This window comes from Hippoglossus stenolepis, chromosome 16 (assembly GCF_022539355.2).
Source record: "Hippoglossus stenolepis isolate QCI-W04-F060 chromosome 16, HSTE1.2, whole genome shotgun sequence".
NCBI lineage: Eukaryota > Metazoa > Chordata > Actinopteri > Pleuronectiformes > Pleuronectidae > Hippoglossus > Hippoglossus stenolepis.
In genome coordinates, this window is record NC_061498.1 from 913,015 (window position 1) to 930,776 (window position 17,762).

At 42.1% G+C, this 17,762-nt stretch overlaps 1 protein-coding gene and 1 long non-coding RNA gene across 2 annotated transcripts; one reads left to right on the plus strand and one right to left on the minus strand.

The window, feature by feature from the left end:
• Window positions 1–5,549: 5,549 nt before the first annotated feature.
• LOC124854978 lies at window positions 5,550–6,854 on the plus strand. Its single transcript, XR_007034906.1, has 3 exons — window positions 5,550–5,940; window positions 6,662–6,706; window positions 6,798–6,854. It is a non-coding gene; the product is annotated as an uncharacterized LOC124854978 (long non-coding RNA).
• Window positions 6,855–9,523: 2,669 nt separating this feature from the next.
• zgc:100868 (uncharacterized protein LOC554458 homolog) lies at window positions 9,524–16,969 on the minus strand. Its single transcript, XM_047343942.1, is given in 12 exon segments — window positions 9,524–10,602; window positions 11,387–11,484; window positions 11,559–11,812; window positions 11,961–12,132; window positions 12,245–12,274; window positions 12,508–12,772; window positions 12,851–12,996; window positions 13,775–13,960; window positions 13,963–14,039; window positions 14,295–14,457; window positions 14,761–14,781; window positions 16,828–16,969. Coding segments are annotated over 12 exon segments (1,758 nt in total). The 5' UTR covers window positions 16,883–16,969; the 3' UTR covers window positions 9,524–10,311.
• Window positions 16,970–17,762: the final 793 nt, after the last annotated feature.

Sequence of the window (17,762 nt, forward strand, 5' to 3'; positions counted from 1 at the left end):
CATGTCGTAAACATTCCAATAGGGGGAAGGGTGTTATCTTCAAAGTGGCCAGCCGCCATTTTGGAAGCACGCTGACTCACACAGACACACACACGTAGACTCACATGCCTATCTTTGTTTAATAAGTACACGGTTAGTAATTTGTGTTTTTTTTACTTTATTATATTCATAATAAATGTTTTTCTTTCACAAATGTTTTTTTATTAATGTTGCATAAGTGAATTTTGCCAACCTCTACACTGTCAAGAACTCCATATCCTTCAACTTAGCTAACTATCTATATGGTAATTTTGCTTATAGTTATTAATCTAATTGTTAATCAGAGTTCCAAATTTGTAGTTAGTACTTCTTTTATGAGACTTAATCAATAAATTGGCTATCTTTTCCTTCCTTGAAGGGTGGTGCCCTCTGAGGTAACTTTTTTAATCAATTAAAGTTATTATTTAATATTAATAATAAAATATGAATATTTAATATTTTATTTTGATAACCACATTTATTGAATGCCGAAAGGCACACCATTTTATGGTATCACGTTTAATTCATTATGGCACAACAGCAGCGATCGGTTCATCAACATGTTGAAACTCACCTTAATGATTCCAATCTGCTTAAAGAAGTCGGCCACTGACTCGACCGTGTAGTCGTCTCCCAGGCCTTGTACGAAGATGGTGTTGTTGTCAGAGTTATCCTGGTCCTGCACTGTGGACAGAACACAACAGTGGACGACTCTTCTCATCTTCTCTTTCGCTCTGGCATCATCAAGTTATCATCTTATAAATGTGATGAAATCCTCTATTCACAGACGAGACAATGTGATCACTCTGTTGTTATGAACAGTGTTCAGCTCAGGTTTGGACCCGCGAGTTTCATCCCTCGGTTCCACCAGCGTTTGTTTGAGGCCTGGTTCAGAACCTCCACGTCTCAAACAGGTTCGTCCACTTCAAACACAGACAGTAAATAATTATCTGTTATTTCTCTGGTGTGAAAAAGAAGCTGTCCTCTGGTGGACAGACGCAGACATCTGGTGCGTTCGGCTTCATTCGGAGCAGTCGTGCAGATTGTGGAGATGTTTTGTGGAAATGTGAAGGAGGGACTGAAGTCACATGATTGAATGAAAAATATCCAGTGTGTGAGAGAGATGGAAACAAATGAAACTCACTGAAGCCGGGTCCTCCATGTCCCGAGTCTCTGGGTCCTTGAGGACAAAAAGACAACAACACGTCACTTGTGGAAAAGAACACAAACAAACACCAATCACACAAATTGTTAATTGATTTTATTCCCACCAGAACAGAACCAGCATTCAGCCACTACAGCCTCTGGATTCGTTTTACTGTCTTTAGTCATCACATCATCTCATCTGTCAACGAGCAGCTCATTAGTCCGCGAAGGAAACAAGAGCATTGTTGACATACTGTCAGTTTACGCCTCAGACAACTGGCTCGCCTGTTCTTAAAGTGCAGTTACACTGGTTCCAGTCGATTCTCCTATAACTCAGAGTCTGACACTTCACACACAGCCGGGTCCAGCTCATTAACTGGGTCATGTTCACAAGTCAAAGCATTTGTGTTGATGCATTTCTTCCTCTTCATCATTTTCCATTAAATGTGGAATTAATCAGATTTCAAAGGGCCTCGAGTGCATCCTCTTGCTTCACACTGTTAAATGTGTCTTTGCTCATTTAATGTTAAATGTGTGTGGTTTTGCTTCCTGTCCAAATTGCTGTTACCTGTGATGTTGTACATGTTGCTGCTGTACGGATGCACAACTAATTCCAGATGCTTTCAGACAAGTATCATCATCGCTCACACAAACCCAACCGGCCTCTGAAACCAGGGTCCAACCGCTGGTAACACAATCCCTTTTGTTATGTAAGTTCCACTGGGACGTTAATCCATATCATTCGTTCCTTTGTCTACTAGGTTTCACAGAGCTTTACAAAGAATTCTTGTAAATCTTAACAACATACATCTTGGAATTAACAACCCTGTGTTTGTGTTCCGAGAACGTTTTGTGTTACGCATGGTTACACACCTTGGTGTGTAAAGTCCCGTCACACTGTGTGAAGACGCTGTGTCACTGGCAGCTTGATTTACCGGAGCTTCAGGAAGTGGATCAGTTTTTACTTATTTTAAACCAACTAATCGTCAGAAGTTGAACTGTTATCAGAAGCCACACCCCCTCGCAGCAACACAACACTTGAACAATCAAGAGGCTTGTTTTCTACACAACTGATTTATTTCCCAAAGTGACGTCACTTCCTCCCGTGACAGTGACGTCCAGAGTCGACGGTTCACCTCCACATTTCAGATTAGTTTCATTTGTATTAGTTTAACTTTAGGACCAAGTTTTCTGACCGTTTTGCATTTTCACCATTCTTTTTTTCCCGATCACCAGATGATGAACATGTTTTTCCTCGTCTCATTGTTTCAGTCATTTGTTGGAGCTTTATTTTGGTGGAGGTTGTGTTTTCATCGCTGTTTGTTTGGCGAGTTTACACAGAAACTGATTTTCTTTAAACTTTGGATCAAAGAAGAATTTATTCACTGATGAAACATTTCCACCACTTTCTTTAACTTTGTGACTTAAGAGGGTTTTTTCAACATTTTTGTGCCTTTCTCAACAAATAATGCAGAACTGGAATGTGAGCAGTACTAATGTAGAATAGAATAGAATAGAATCCTATTATTTAATATGTATGAACAAAAACATTTGGTGTGGATCCACAAACGAACTGGATTCAACATAAAGATAAAGTCAGTAAGCAGAGGTTTCTCTCTCAGAGTCCGTCTGGTTTATATTCTGTGTAATAATTTAAAAGATCAGGATCCTTGAGAATCTGTCAACGTGTCACCTGCTGATTTAGATTTTTTTAAATGAACAAAAGCAACTTCAAACTAAACGGTTTTAACAAATGCCAAATATCTCTGTCCCCACCAAAGATTTCACCTTCAGCCAACGCATAACATGTAATAAAGTAGATGTAATGTGTGCCTAACAATAACCTTGGGTTTAGCTTTCCCCAAACAACTGAGTCATGTGATAAATCCTCATCATCAAATGGTCTTTTGTTCCAAATGAACCATCGAGTTGTTGTGAAACCTCAAGTTTTCCTGGTGTACACACAGTACACAGAGTACACACAGTACGCACACCACCAGTATCAGGTTACTGGTACTTGATTACGTTGCACACTGTGCAGTAAAAGCAGTTTTCACCATCCAACCCTCATCTTTGTCCTTCTACAGGTTCCACACACTCTGGTATAATGTTAATTCATCAGTTTGTGACACACAAACTCTGAATCACAGGACATTTCCCCTGCTGGTTGTTGTACAAGCTTCTGATTCCTTTCTCCTCTCAGCTCTTTTGTTCATAGACGCAGCAACAAGTCCAAGGTCTTATGACAAAAGCACCTGAACACCCATTGAATTCAAACACCTTCAAGTTCTACCTGCACGGATACAAAGTGAGGTAAGAGGTCTGTGACCAGATGACTTTCTTGTTGAGTGAGAGAGGTTGCTGCAGTGCCTCAGGACTTCAGGGATTTTCCGCTCTTACAACACACCACTGAAAATAACACTAAGCTAAAGACATACCTACTTATTACCATATTGAGAAGTACAATGAATTGATCGTCTTGTAATAAGTTCAGTTTGTCCAGCAGCTGGAGCGAGTGTTTCATTGTCCTCCTGAGATAATCTGCTGTAATAATTAGGTGTAATTTTCTTTCTCCATGTCCTCAGGTTACATAAACACCACACACGTGAATGAGCACAGCTTTCAGTTTCGGGTTGTGACCTCTGACCCCCTTCCCTTTAGCTTCCACTCTTCAAACTCAACAAACCTCTTTGCTCAAGTTTAAATCACTTACCACCCAAACTTATTGAATCCTCCACATCGCCCATTCTGGATGAAGAGGAGAAAGAAAGGACTCACATTGAAGGCTGGAAAAGACAGCGAGTTCTCCATTAAGCTGTGGGTAACCTTCATTCTCAGTCTCTTCATTAAACTCCCCTTTTCTTCATCTGCCACTTGTCCTTGCTGTCCCTACTTGTATTGTTCTCCTGGATAAACCTCCAAGGACAAGAGGCCACTTTAAAGACCTTGTCTTTGTTTGCAAGCCACTGAAATCTGCCACTTTTACCCCAAAAGTCTTTTTAGCAACTTGCAATGCTCCGATTCCATTTCTCACACAACTTGGGTTTGTGTCAATTAACCAAACACTACATGGACTCCTTTTCTTTTTTACGCCTTAGACAATCACTACTTTTCACAGAAATGCAGCAAATCCCCAAACAGGCTTTATCAAGATCACTCCAAACTATATGAGTATTTTTTATTATTTTCATAATTCCAACTACAAGAGGACTGTTTACTGTCTGGTGACGTCCCCATTTGTCCATTTCCCAAATGAGGTTTTTAGAGCAGAAAGCCAGCGTGGAGAGAAGGTAAAAGCCTAGAAGAAGATTCAAAGATTGATTAAAGCAGAGTATGACACAGTGATCCGTCAGGGCTGCTCGGACAGGAGGCGCCAACAGGGGGACAGGCAGGTGAAGGTGAGGCTGGCATGTTAGTGTGTGTGTGTCGAGGCCGCTCTTTGGTCAAGGCCCTTTAGTTGCCATGGAAACACAACTTGGCATGTTCTTGTTTACAAAAATATTTGCTTTATACATTTCAGTGTGTAGAGTTGAATTAGGAAAATTCTATAAAAATAAGCAGCCGTGCTGCTGTGCATCGTCTTCACTCTACATTTTAACACTTTCTCAGTTTGTACCTTTTATAAACGACACAATAAACTTCATTATACTGGGATAAAAACCACAGGTTGTACCAAGACACAAGCGCCAGTCACAGACTGTGAATAAAGACGGACGACAAGTCTCCACTTCCTCCCATTGTTGAAAAGAAAGAAGCTGAAATAGTCTGGATGCCACATCGCCTCCGCATCCAGGCACTGATGCTTTATTCAGTCTAGAAGCTTGAACTTACTTGCTAGCTTGCTTAGAGATTATACTGGAATTGATTAACTGTTTTGTGATAGCTGACATCGTTGTGACAATAACACTGTCTCTGTTTCCTGCTGCTGTGTTCATGTGCACAGCGATCACCAGACGTTTATGAAAATATAATATATTATGCTGTGTTTGAAAATGCATGTGACAAACTGACCAACAGAGTCAGTTCAATGTTTTCTAAATCATTAAATGGTAATAAAATGTTTTCACTAGCAGCCTATTGATAATTAATTCACCTTGAATAAATCATCACATGACTTTTCTCTCTGTCACAGAATCATCTTTTAATAAGAAATATTGGGATCAATTTTCTTATCCTGTATTATTTGGTGCAGGATCACAACTGATTATATTTTACACCCAAGGTTGCAGCAGATTGGATCTATCAGCAGTTTACTGATACGTCGAAACTAAAATAACCTCCGTCCACACTAACACCTGGAAACACGTCACGTGACCATTCACGCACACTGGTCATGTGATGGAAACAGGAAGTACATTGTCTCCTCTGCAGTTGGTTGCTTAGTAACACAAAATACTAGAAACGAGGAACAGTGACCTTTATATGAATCAGGGGAGAAAGGATGTAGAAACATGTTCACGTGCTCTGGTTGAGGAACTAAACCACAGGCCTGTGATTCTGCTTTATTTATATTCTCTCACACATTTTCATCACCTCGCGTTTTTTATTTTGCCTTTCGCCTTCGCCCTGCCGCTCCTTTGTCCCTCGCTGTGACCCGTCGGACTCCATGGTAACGCAGCCGCCGCCAAAGCTAAAGCTAAGTGTTGTTTTGCTAGCAGGCGGCAGAATCAAAGCTTTTTCTACTTTTAGCAATAAAAACCTAAGAATGTGACTTTACGTTAAATCTCCCGACGACCACCCACGAGCTCTGATGAAGACACAGGAGCGACCTGAGCGGTGAGACGCTGCCAGCGGGTTCACTGCAGTTCAGCTGTTAGCTAACTGCTGTTAGCTAACAGCTGTTAGCACCCTTTATATTTATTATTCCTGTATTTCCCGCTGATAACTTGTGCTCCTGCAGAGAACCATGTTCCCTCTGGAGCACCGAGACCCTCTGAGTCTTCTCAGGTTCCATCAGAGGAGGAGAAGCTGCTGTTAAACACACTGAACATCAGAGGAGCTGCTTCAGGGAAAGACTTTAAAACTAAACTTTAGAATTAAGAGAAACTTTTCTCTATACTTCAGCTTTGAACTAAACTCTCACTCCTGCACTTTTATCATTTATCACTTTCTTCTTTTCTGTGGTTCTCATGTTACTTTAAATCTGTTCTTATATGAAGTACATTTTAACATGTTATGTTCATTTGATCTATATTGTATGTGAAGCACCTTTCAGAGGTCAAAGCTGAATTTATTGTTTGAAAGGTTTTATACAAAGTTTATTATCATTACTTTTACTCAGCAGGGGTTGAAATGTATTCAGTTACTCATTAGAAGTAGAGTACTTGTACTTGAGTATTTCCTTTTCACGACTTTCTTTACTTCTACATTTACACACAGATTGTGGTGAATGGGATTCTCTGGGAATAATTTGATCAGACTGAAACACTTTCCGTATATTTGTGAATAAGATGTTTTTGGAGTGTTAACATAAAAACCAGGTCTGTTTTCATTCCAGATGTGATCCCTGTTGAAGATTTCTCCTCAAACAGACACGATGCCAGTAAGAATTGATTCTTGGATATTTGATCAGATGTAATATCTTCTCTGTCAGATTCACTCGTACACGTGACTCTGTTGGTCGTGTTCCTCAGGTGCTGAACATCTGGGAGCTGTCCATCCCGCTCCCAGCTGTTCTTGGACAGATCACTTGGGTGTTTACATGACGGTTCTGGGCATCGGGCTGTGATCCGATTCTTGTCTCAAGGTTGGTGCTCGGAACGCAGTCAGTGTATCTGCAGAGCAACGCCTAATGTCAACGAAGGAATCAACGATAAAGGACAGGCTCCTTTTCACTTGAAACTCATTTTGATTAAAACAAAACGTTATTTCATCAGACTAGTTTTCACATAGAATCTAGATTTTATCATATAAAATTATAGATTTGTGTTATTGAGGATTCAAAAGAGATTGTTCATATTAAAAATACAGATTTCCCATTTCCCACTAATATTATTGTTGGGGTTAAAATGAACCTTACATATCAAACTGCAACTTTTATTAGTTTCACATGGATTAAATTATTTTAATTTTAAAATTGGATTCAACTTAAGGTATTTAACGCGGTGAACTGAATGAGCAGACTTCTTTTTAACTATATTTAAATACAAACAAGATCATCGGTATTATATAAAATGATACCAACATAAAGTTTGAGAAACAAGCCAACAAAACAAGAACCCTCCAATGAACCAACACAAGTTATTACTGAGTGAAAAGTTCTTCACATTCTGACATTGTTGACAGTTAGATCCGTCTCACCGAGGCTGAGACACAAACAGGACGCCCACGCTCTCGCCAAGTAGCAACTCTAACAATTTGTAATTTGCACAAACTATATGTTTTTATTATTTGAACAACTTAAGTGCAAAGGTAAGACTGGTCTCTTGGTTTCCGAGTGGACAAAGTTCCAAACAAACAAATCATCTAAACAGAAATCGAGCATCGCTACATCAATCAGATATCAACTAATGAAATTCAATAACTAAACATCCTTATTAACCAGAAACAGGCGACTTCCTGGTCAGATAGTGGGGTTCGGTTTGTGTTCCTCTGTTTGTCGCTACACACGAGTTCAACACTTTAAAGCTCTGATTTCTGCAGCTGTCTTCTCTCTCAGGACCGTTGTTCCTCAGACTGCGGTGACTGCTGTCCCAACATCTCTGTTTGTGAACAGTGCTTCAGACTGGCTGAAATGTGCAACTGTCGCCTGCCAACCATGCGTTCATGTCTGGCCGATTCGTGTCCTGCTCCGACTGTAAGTAACCGACAAGCCCTCTGGATTTTATCTCCAGTCTGGTCTTCTCATCTGCACCAAGACTGAAGTTTCCACTTGAAACACTCCTGTTCATTTAGGAACCAGAGTCTGACACTGTAGAACGGGAGCTTGTCAACAAGGCCAAACATTATCTCAAGAAATACATTTGTGAGTTAGAATGCGACAAAGTTCTTGTTTTATTCTTATATATCCAATCACACGAGACAGGTGTTGTCATGTTTGTCTAATCAGGATCGTCTGTGACTAACTCCTATTTACAGAAAGTTTAGAGACATTAACATTTAGTGTCGGACATGTTTTCCCAGTGTGCCAAGTGGGACTGTGCCTGCACCTGTCAGCCTCCCGAGTGCGAGTCCTGCAACTGCCTTTGCTTCGAGATCAGGATCAAGTAGAAGAAGAGGACTCAGGTAAACTTAGGCCAGAGTCAGCAACAGGCTCCTCGTTGCACCGCTGGAACTTTGTAGTAGGTCGACAGGCCGGAGTCTGTGATGAAGAAAAGTTATATTTATTTACAAAAATCGTAAATTTAGCCAAGAATTCAACAAAAATAACTTAAACCATAGAACAGATTCACTTAACTGAATCCTGAATTAGTTGAATCTAGTTCAGGAAGTTTAAAGTGAACTGGGTCACAGATCTCATCTCTGGTTCAAACACATGGATCCAAGAGACATTTCACCTGTTATTGAGTTCACAGGAGGTTGAGGGACGGAAGAAAGGATGAATACTACTTTTAAACGATGATTCATCTGGATAATATGTATAAACATAAATTAACTGATGCGTACAATTACTACTCTAAATAATAAATAAATATGAATAAGTTCTTTACATAACTTTATGCATCCACTTAGTAAACAGTGTCTGAGTCTGTATGGGAATAGTTTTCCTTTGTGTGAGTAGATATTGAAACAGTTTCTTCTTTGTTTCATTGGAAGTTCGCCAGGCTGATCACAGAAGTTCTGCTGTTCTCCATCTGGAGGCACCTTCTCTGTTTTACAGTAAATTCAACCTTAATGTGTTTTTTATTATTTCTCAACGTGTCTGATCTCCTGCCTCCGTCTGTGGCTCCGAGTTCTGGCTCCGTCGATTTTTATATTCTATTTTTTAATGTTGTTTTTGTGGAATTTGTATCGTCAGACTTTAATGTTCGAGAATGTTGTAAAAGAGACTGAAGTTGCTTGTTGCTGTTATTTTATACATTTATATTTTTCTTTTTCAAAAGTTGTATTAAATTCTGAAAAGTTAAAAATGGATTCGTCAGTTTACTTTGTCCTCAGATGTTTTCAGATGTGTGGGGGGTGCAGTGGTGTCAACTGACCTAAGTTCAGTTAGTTAAAGCTGGTTAAGACTTTTGAACGTTAAGACATAAAATCACCTGTAAACATCCAAATGTTTTTTTTAAAGCTTGAACTTTTCTTTTAAGGGACAACAGAGGTTTTCAGAGACTTTGTCCAAATCCACGTTTCTCATTCTGCCTCCAAGTTTAGTGGAAATCTGATCAGTAGTTTTCATGTAAACACACATGAGTGCAAACAGTGCTTCAGATTCACTGCAGTTTTATTTCATGGAAAGATTTGACTTCAAGTTGTTCATCAGTGTCCAGTCAGACACCCCCCCCCCCCTGCAGCTGGGGGAGGACGCGAGGTAGTGGACTGTTGACAGTTTTCTTTTCATCAGTTCACGAACCACAGGGGATGAGTTGAACTCCATCTGCAGCGTAATCAATAAGAACCATCGCTCTGCATGTGAGCAATGAATCACTGAATCACACAGTATTTAAAAAAAGATTCAATCATCTTCAGTATTCAGAATTTGACACAAAAGATTATATGATTGTTATTTAACTGATTAAAAAAAGGTAAAAACAGGTGCAGAACCATGAGATTCTGGAACGAGAGGCTTCACAGTATCATGTTTAGTGCAGCTTAAACAATTCTTCATCTCAACACATTTCATATAAGACTGTAAATTCAAACATTAAAGGAGACATATCATGTTTCTTCACTGTTTCTTTCCTCTACTCTTTTAAACCATGAATGTAGAAGTTCTGCAAAGTTCAAAAGTCTGTGATAAAAGGAGAACCCCCCCCCCCCCTGTTCTTCAGACAGGAGCTCAAAGTGGTGGAGATGAATAGAATATGTCTCCTTTAAAGTTTCTGGAAGATCATCATCATTTATCCGTTTGTCGAGTGTTGAGTCTGCGGCGAGTTCTCAAAGGAAAAGTGCCGAACACAATCTGCTCCTCGTGCTGGAGTCGAGTCACAGATTCCTTCTTTACATTCACGTGTCAGTCACATCATCACTAATCACAGATCAAGCTGGAGGTTTCTATAAGAAGAGCTGGAGACTCAGTGAGAGGAGGACGAGGTGGAGGAGGAAGTGAGTGAGGGCCCCGCTGCTGTTGGTCAGGATGGAGGTGGAGGTGGTGCTGCTGCTGCTGGAGGCCGGAGACAACAACTTCCCCAAGTTCTCAGAGAGGAATGTGTTGTACTTGTCCAGTTTGGGGAAGACGGTCACAGTTACCGCTCGTGTTTTTCTGGTGGAGCTTTCAGCTGATAACACGGCCGCCTGGAACCAAGAGCCGTCCTGCTTACACATCAGCGGGCCCCCAGAGGCCCCCTGAGCAAACAGCAGAGAGAGAAACATCACATCCAACAAGCTGTTTGGATCTGAACCATGAAAAGATCCACATTCAAGCGGTTTTCAGATGTAAAGGCGTGGAAATTGGTTCAGACCTTTTCATACTGTATTGTCAAAATCTCTATTTGTCCTTTAAAGGTGCAGTGTGTAAGATTTAGTGACATCTAGTGGTGAAGTGTTGCAGCTGAATACCCCCCCCTTCCAAACATGCCAGAGAACCTGTGGTAGCTTCAGTCGTCATAAAACCTCTAAAGGTTTAGTTTGTCCAGTCTGGTCTACTGTAAAAAAACATGGCTGCCTCCGTGGAGAGGACCCGCTCCTGATGTAAATATAAAGTTTTAAATATAAAGTATTTAAATATAAAGGCTCATTCTAGAGTGAAGAAAACAACAATTAGTACAATTTAGATGAAACACACAAGTGAAACATCACTAGGATTATTTTATATTTCATTTCGCCAATAGAACCTTTCACCTGAATCTTACACACTGGACCTTTAAACGATCTTAATACTCTGACGGAGAAAGTTGCTTCACATGTTTTATTTACATGACAGTAAATAGTATTTTTCTTGATTTCACTGAATGTGCTTTTCTTAAAGAGAACATTCGTTGAACTTCTCTTTTTCACCTGCTGTGAATGAGACACGAAGTTTGACTCTTGTTCGTAAATTAAAACTGAAGCTAAAGCCAGGACATCGTCAGCTGAGGGTCGACACCCACATTAATAATATCACAATAATAATAATAATCTCATTATTAACCTTCTCCAGGTTCAGACTTCCTGTACAGAAGCTGTCCGTCCCGGACGCGTTGCCGCAGTCGGACACCGACGTCTGGACCTCCTGCAGAACTTGTTCCTCTGAAGTGGAAGAATAAGAACATGTGAATCACATATCATGATGTAAGACGTGTCAAACCGTGAGAGGAACTCACCCCCCCCTCGTCCAGAGCTCCAGCCGGAAGCCCAGCACGTGGAGCCCTCACTGAAGCTCCGCCCAGTGTCCAGGCAGAGGGGCTGGATGTAGTCGGACAGCGTCGGTCGGGATTCCAGATGCAGCACCGCCACATTGGAGCCGGTCAGGTTGCTCAGGGTGATGTTTGTCACGCTCAGCGTCACCTCAAAGGGATTCGACCCTTTCTGTTTCAGACGACCCAGGACGACGGTCCACTCAGACGCTGCGGGTGAACTGTGGGAGTGAGAGTGAACCACATGAGGCCTGAGGAGAACTCGAGTCTTTAAACGCCTGATGTGCTTCCATCCCATAGACTCCTCTTCCTCTCACTGTCCAGAGATGAAGCTCAACAGATCTGTGTTGTACTCTCCTGGTGTCTTACCTTGAAAAACAGTTGGCCTGACTCAGCACAGCGTCCACGGCCACCAGTGTCCCGCCACACACGTGACTTCCATTCTTCTGCAGACTCGCCATCCACGGCCACACGCCAGCCGTCACCACTGAGCTCCCCCCCAAGATCCGAGTATTCAAGGGGGCTCGGCCGCAGACCACAGCTGGAGAGAGAAGACAAGGAAGAAGACAGTTCAGCCAGTTTACCCAGTTTAAATAGAACCAGGTGAACAAGTCTCATTTAAAGGTTAAAAACTAGCTGATACAGAGACTCACGTTGGGCTGTGGTCGTGGGGGGGGTGGTGGGAGGCAGGACGATGGTGGTGGTGGTGGTGGGAGGCAGGATGATGGTGGTGGTGTTGATGGGAGGCAGGATGATGGGAGGCCGGACGGTGGTGGTGGTGGTGTTGGTGAGGCAGGATGATGGGAGGCCGGAGGTGGTGGTGGTGGTGGTGGTGGGAGGCAGGATGATGGTGGTGGTGTTGATGGGGAGGCAGGATGAGTGGGAGGCAGGATGATGGGAGGCCGGACGGTGGTGGTGGTGGTGTTGGTGGGAGGCAGGACGATGGTGGGTGGGAGACCTGGACAGGTGACGCTCAGGTCGCTGTCAGTCCCACTGGAGGAGAAGGTGACGTAGCCCGGCTGGTTGGTGGTGACGTGGCTGTTGATCCATGCCTGATAGCGGGACACTCGGGTGTAGACTCCTGGGAAATTAGGCAACGCACAACCTTCTCCAAAACTCACCACGCCCTCCTGGATCCAGCGGCTGTTCTGCTTGCTCACCATCGGGCCGCCGGAGTCTCCCTGTGGGGACAGGAAGCGTCAGGAGACAGGAACTCCTTCACAGGAAGTAAAGACACAAACAGGCGGTGAGATGATCACCTGACACGAGTCCTTCCCTCCGGCTCGTAACCCGGCACAGATCATGTTGTCTGTGATTTTACCCACGCCGTAGTCACAGTTACACCGTCTGTTCCCCACCACCGGCACCTCCACCTCCATCAGGTTCTTTGGGGAAGGAAGTGGAACTGAACAGAACCAGTTCAAAGAAACACGTTTTAAACTCGTCTCACTTCAAAGGAACAAATATCAATTCACTGTGACGTCAGGTTTGTCATGTGTCATCCATCCATCATCCAACATCCATCCATCCATCATCCATCCATCATCCAACATCCATCCATCCATCATCCATCCATCTCATCCATCATCCATCATCCATCATCCATCATCCATCATCCAACATCCATCCATCATCCATCATCCATCATCCATCCATCCATCCATTCATCCATCATCCATCATCCACCATCATCCATCATCCATCATCCAACATCCATCCATCATCCATCATCCATCATCCATCATCCATCCATCATCCATCCATCCATCCATCCATCCATCCATCCATCCATCCATCCATCCATCCATCATCCATCCATCCATCCATCCATCCATCCATCCATCCATCCATCATCCATCCATCATCATCCATCCATCCATCCATCCATCCATCCATCCATCCATCCATCCATCATCCATCATCCATCATCCATCATCCATCATCCATCATCCATCATCCATCCATCATCCATCATCCATCATCCATCCATCATCCATCATCCATCATCCATCATCCATCATCCATCCATCATCCACATCATCCATCATCCATCATCCATCATCCATCATCCAACATCATCCATCATCCATCATCCATCCATCATCCATCATCCATCATCCATCATCCATCATCCATCATCCATCATCCATCCATCCATCCCTCCACCATCCCTCTTTCTTTACCTCCTGACCCGATTCTGCCCCAGCCAGTGACCCAGGAGTCGGTACCACTGTGGAAGACGCTGTCGGGGGCGGCGAGGCAGACGGGCCGGATGTAGTCGGTGAAGGTGACGGGTGAGGAGAGCTTCAGGAGGGAGATGTCGTTGTCATTGGTAAATGAGTTGTAGCTGGGATGCTTGATGACCTTGACACTTGCGTGGACACCTTGCCAGTTGGACCTTCTTGTCTCTGACGTCCCAGGTACACGACCAGGTTGTTTGTGCTGGAGCTACGATGATCAGACGAGAAACTTAATGCTGTGGTTTATTTTCCCCAACAACAGCCACACCACAGCGCCCACTGATTTCATTCTTTAATTAACACAAATCAATACAACAAAAGTACATTCAATAAATCAACCATGAATCCACCAGGCTCTTCTGCCAGTTTGACCATGGGAGGGCTTCACTGTGATGATCTCTCTCCTGGTGCAGGGACACTATCAAATACACATTTAGTTCAGTTATTATTTGTGTCTTCTCACCTGGGGAAGCAGTGAGCAGCTGTCAGCACCCATTCTTTGTTAATGAGCGATCCTCCACAGAAGTGACTACCAGATCTGTGTATACTGACCTGCCAGGGCCAGCTGCCCTCAGGGGCCACCTGCCCCCCAACGATCCTGGTGTTCAGAGGAGGCCGACCACAATCTGCACAGAGACACAACAAACACACAACATTCAACAACACACAGTCTGCAACACCCCCGTCCCCCTGGGACTGAGATCGTGAACACACAGATGAGGATGATGATCTGCTTCTACTTCAACATACTAATCATCTCAGAGGTCGAGACCTTGAATCCCAACTGACAACTCACCTCTTCAGAACTGATTCAATGTGTGACAGTGTTATTTTTTAAATCTTGCTCTTATGACTTATAGAATAAAAATTATAATTATCATTATTATTACGACCCTGTTAACAACAACAACATATTCACAGAAACTTACCAGCGAGTTGTGAGCGAGACTCTGAAAAACAGAAAACAAATCTGAGTCATCACTTCAACAATGAGTCATCACTTTCATTTCTATGTTCATATAAACTCATGATTCATCTTTCAGCAGCTGGAGACAAAGCAGGTTTACAGAGTGACGACATCTCAGCCTGTCAGTAAATCTCTCGTACAGGAAACGTGCGATGAGCAACTCGACGACACTTGAAAACCGAAGCTGCTGTTGATTCTGAGTGTTTAAAGTTCACGTCTTTGTCCTTCAACGTTCTCTGACAGGTTCATCAAATACGTCTCCGTGCGCTGCTCTCAGACTGGTTTGACTGCCTCGTCTCAGGTGGTTTCAGCTTCTACTTCCTGGTGTTTCCACTTGATTTTTGTGGCTGCAGCCGTCGTGTGTGACGACAGACACACAGCTGACGCTCACTCAGTGTAAAACACTTATCTGAGACAAGAGGATTATTATGTGCTGAAGCTACAGCAGATAATTATTCAGTCAGTTTCTCTCCATCATTCCCATCGTATTGTCATTAATGCTGTTTAATCTATAGGTTGAGATTTTTTAGCCATGCATGGTGTCACTTCCTGATTTTACTGATCATATGATGGAGAATCATTTTCTGATCAACCTAAACTTTAGATTTTCTCTCTATTATTTATTGTGATTGTGACTCTATCGTGGATCAATATATTTGATGACCTGACCTTTGACCTATCGGCTCCAAAAGTTAATGATGTGGAGATAAACTCCCAAATGATATTCTCGCCAAGTTTGTTGAAAATGACGGGGGGTGAAAACAATGCCTTGCTTCAGGCTGTGTCGGCTCAAACAAGTTTCCTGCTGCTCAGTGTCACATTTAATGAGTGAACGTCTCTGAAAACAAACTATTCACTTGAGGGACTTAACGAGTCATCGACCCTCTCAGCCGGACACGACTGGTCACATGGTCACATGATGCCAGAGGTCACATGGTCCCACTGACCTCCCACCTCAGGTTAACGATGCTGTCATCCGTCCACTTACATGTCAAAGTGAAATGACTGAAATTACAAAACTACAAAAAACAGATGGAGAAAAGAACGAGGTTTGTGCTTCACATGTTTTTATCACTAAATGAAACCTTTGAATGTGACTCACTTCCTGTTGTCGTGTAGATTCTGTTCTTTGACCCAAACAGGACGTCTCACACATTCAATAATAAAACCTCATTATTCTCAAACTCCTCAGAATCAGTTTAAAAGGAAAAATATTGTTTTAATTACATATAATTATTTTTGTTATTATTTTAATGTCACATTTTGATTTATCTACTCAACGACAATCTGTAAACGTTTCGTGTAAATAAGATCAAACGTTCCTCACAAGTCTTCACTCTGCTTCCGTCTGTTGAGCATCGAGGTTCATATTTTAAATTATTAATGTGAAAAGCTGAAATCAGGTTGATGCCGGGAAGCAAGAAACTCTTTTCTCAACTTTTACACTTATTGTCTCTTAATTCATGTGAGATAAGAATTAAACTGAGTAAAACAGTAGATTATTGTTACAATATTTGACTTTAAACAATATTCTGTGATAAAACAAGACTGTGTCTGGCAGGAGGTACTAATCTTTAATTTAAGATCTTATACAACTTCATGGAACCAGGACGGAACAATGAAATAAATGATTAGATTCAATTAAATCTAATTTAAATAAATGTCTATTTGCTGGTAAAAAGATCACATGATCACAGATTAAGTTTATTTAGGGATAATCTTTTTAATATTATTTACAGTTTAAAAAACAAAATAAAATGTGACGTTTTAAATTTTTGAAACCTGATGAATCTTCTTTAAAAAGCAGATTTTGTTGAACAATCTGATGCGACTGTGACACGTTTAAATCCGAGTTAAACTGATCCTGTCGTCCTGCAGCTTTAAAGACCACTGAGCTTCTGGGTTTAATGGTTTTTAAACATTGTCCTACACATATTCTGGTTGTTTTTCATGGACGACCTACTTGTTTCCATGACTTCACTTCCTCCTGAGAGTTTTGCACAGATCTGAAGCTGAGGATAGTTCTTACCTGGCGTCAGGAGGCTGAGCAGCGTCGCCACACAGACGACTTTGCAGAGAGCCATGAGTGAAGGTGGAAATCCTGTGATCTGCTGCAGCAAACTTATTTATTATCTCTCTCTCTCTCTCGGCCCCGTGAATACTAAACATGCCTCGCTCTACCTCTGACATTGTTACCTGCCGGGGACACGCCCACACAGCTAACCACAAATCAGCTGCTTCCATTCAGCAGAACATTAATCACCACATTAATATGAAACTTTTACATTTGTCCTGAAAACCAATTAAAAGCTCTCACCTGCCGACATTCCTTCACCCCCGCACAATGAGTGTCTGCTGCCAGACGTCTGATTTCTCACTGTTCAGGAGAATGAGCTCAGACTGAAAGAGAAAACTCTGTGCAGAAAAGGAATCCATTGATTTAACATTGTGAAATCTCCAAAATTGTTTTACAAGGACACACCACTGTATTTGTGCACATCAGTAGATTGATATTAATATAATCAACATAATCAATGGAATCTTAAAGCAAAGTTTTTGTCCCAATATTGTTCCAGGTGCATCTTGTACAAAACTGGACGACAAAAGTCCGATGAAATGATCGTTTCTCCTTCGGCTGCAGCGACGTCTTTCTCTATCGTTAAAGAAACGCATCTCAGAGCGTTTAACACTAGGGGGCGGAGTCTATATATGATTTAGAGAAAGTATATATTTCTTTATTAATTGACGAAACTTCCCAAAGGACAAATAAAGGTTATTTTATTTTCAGCAGTGAATGAAATGTACAACAGGAGGTGATGAGGTCGTCACGTCAGTTACGGATTCTTCACTCGAGTTAAAGGAAACAGACGGTCGACATATTTCTCTGATGGTTTGAGATGAATGGTTTCAGGAACCAGGTCAAAGCTCGGAGGCGTCGACGTGCACAGAAGCTGTAGAAGTTCA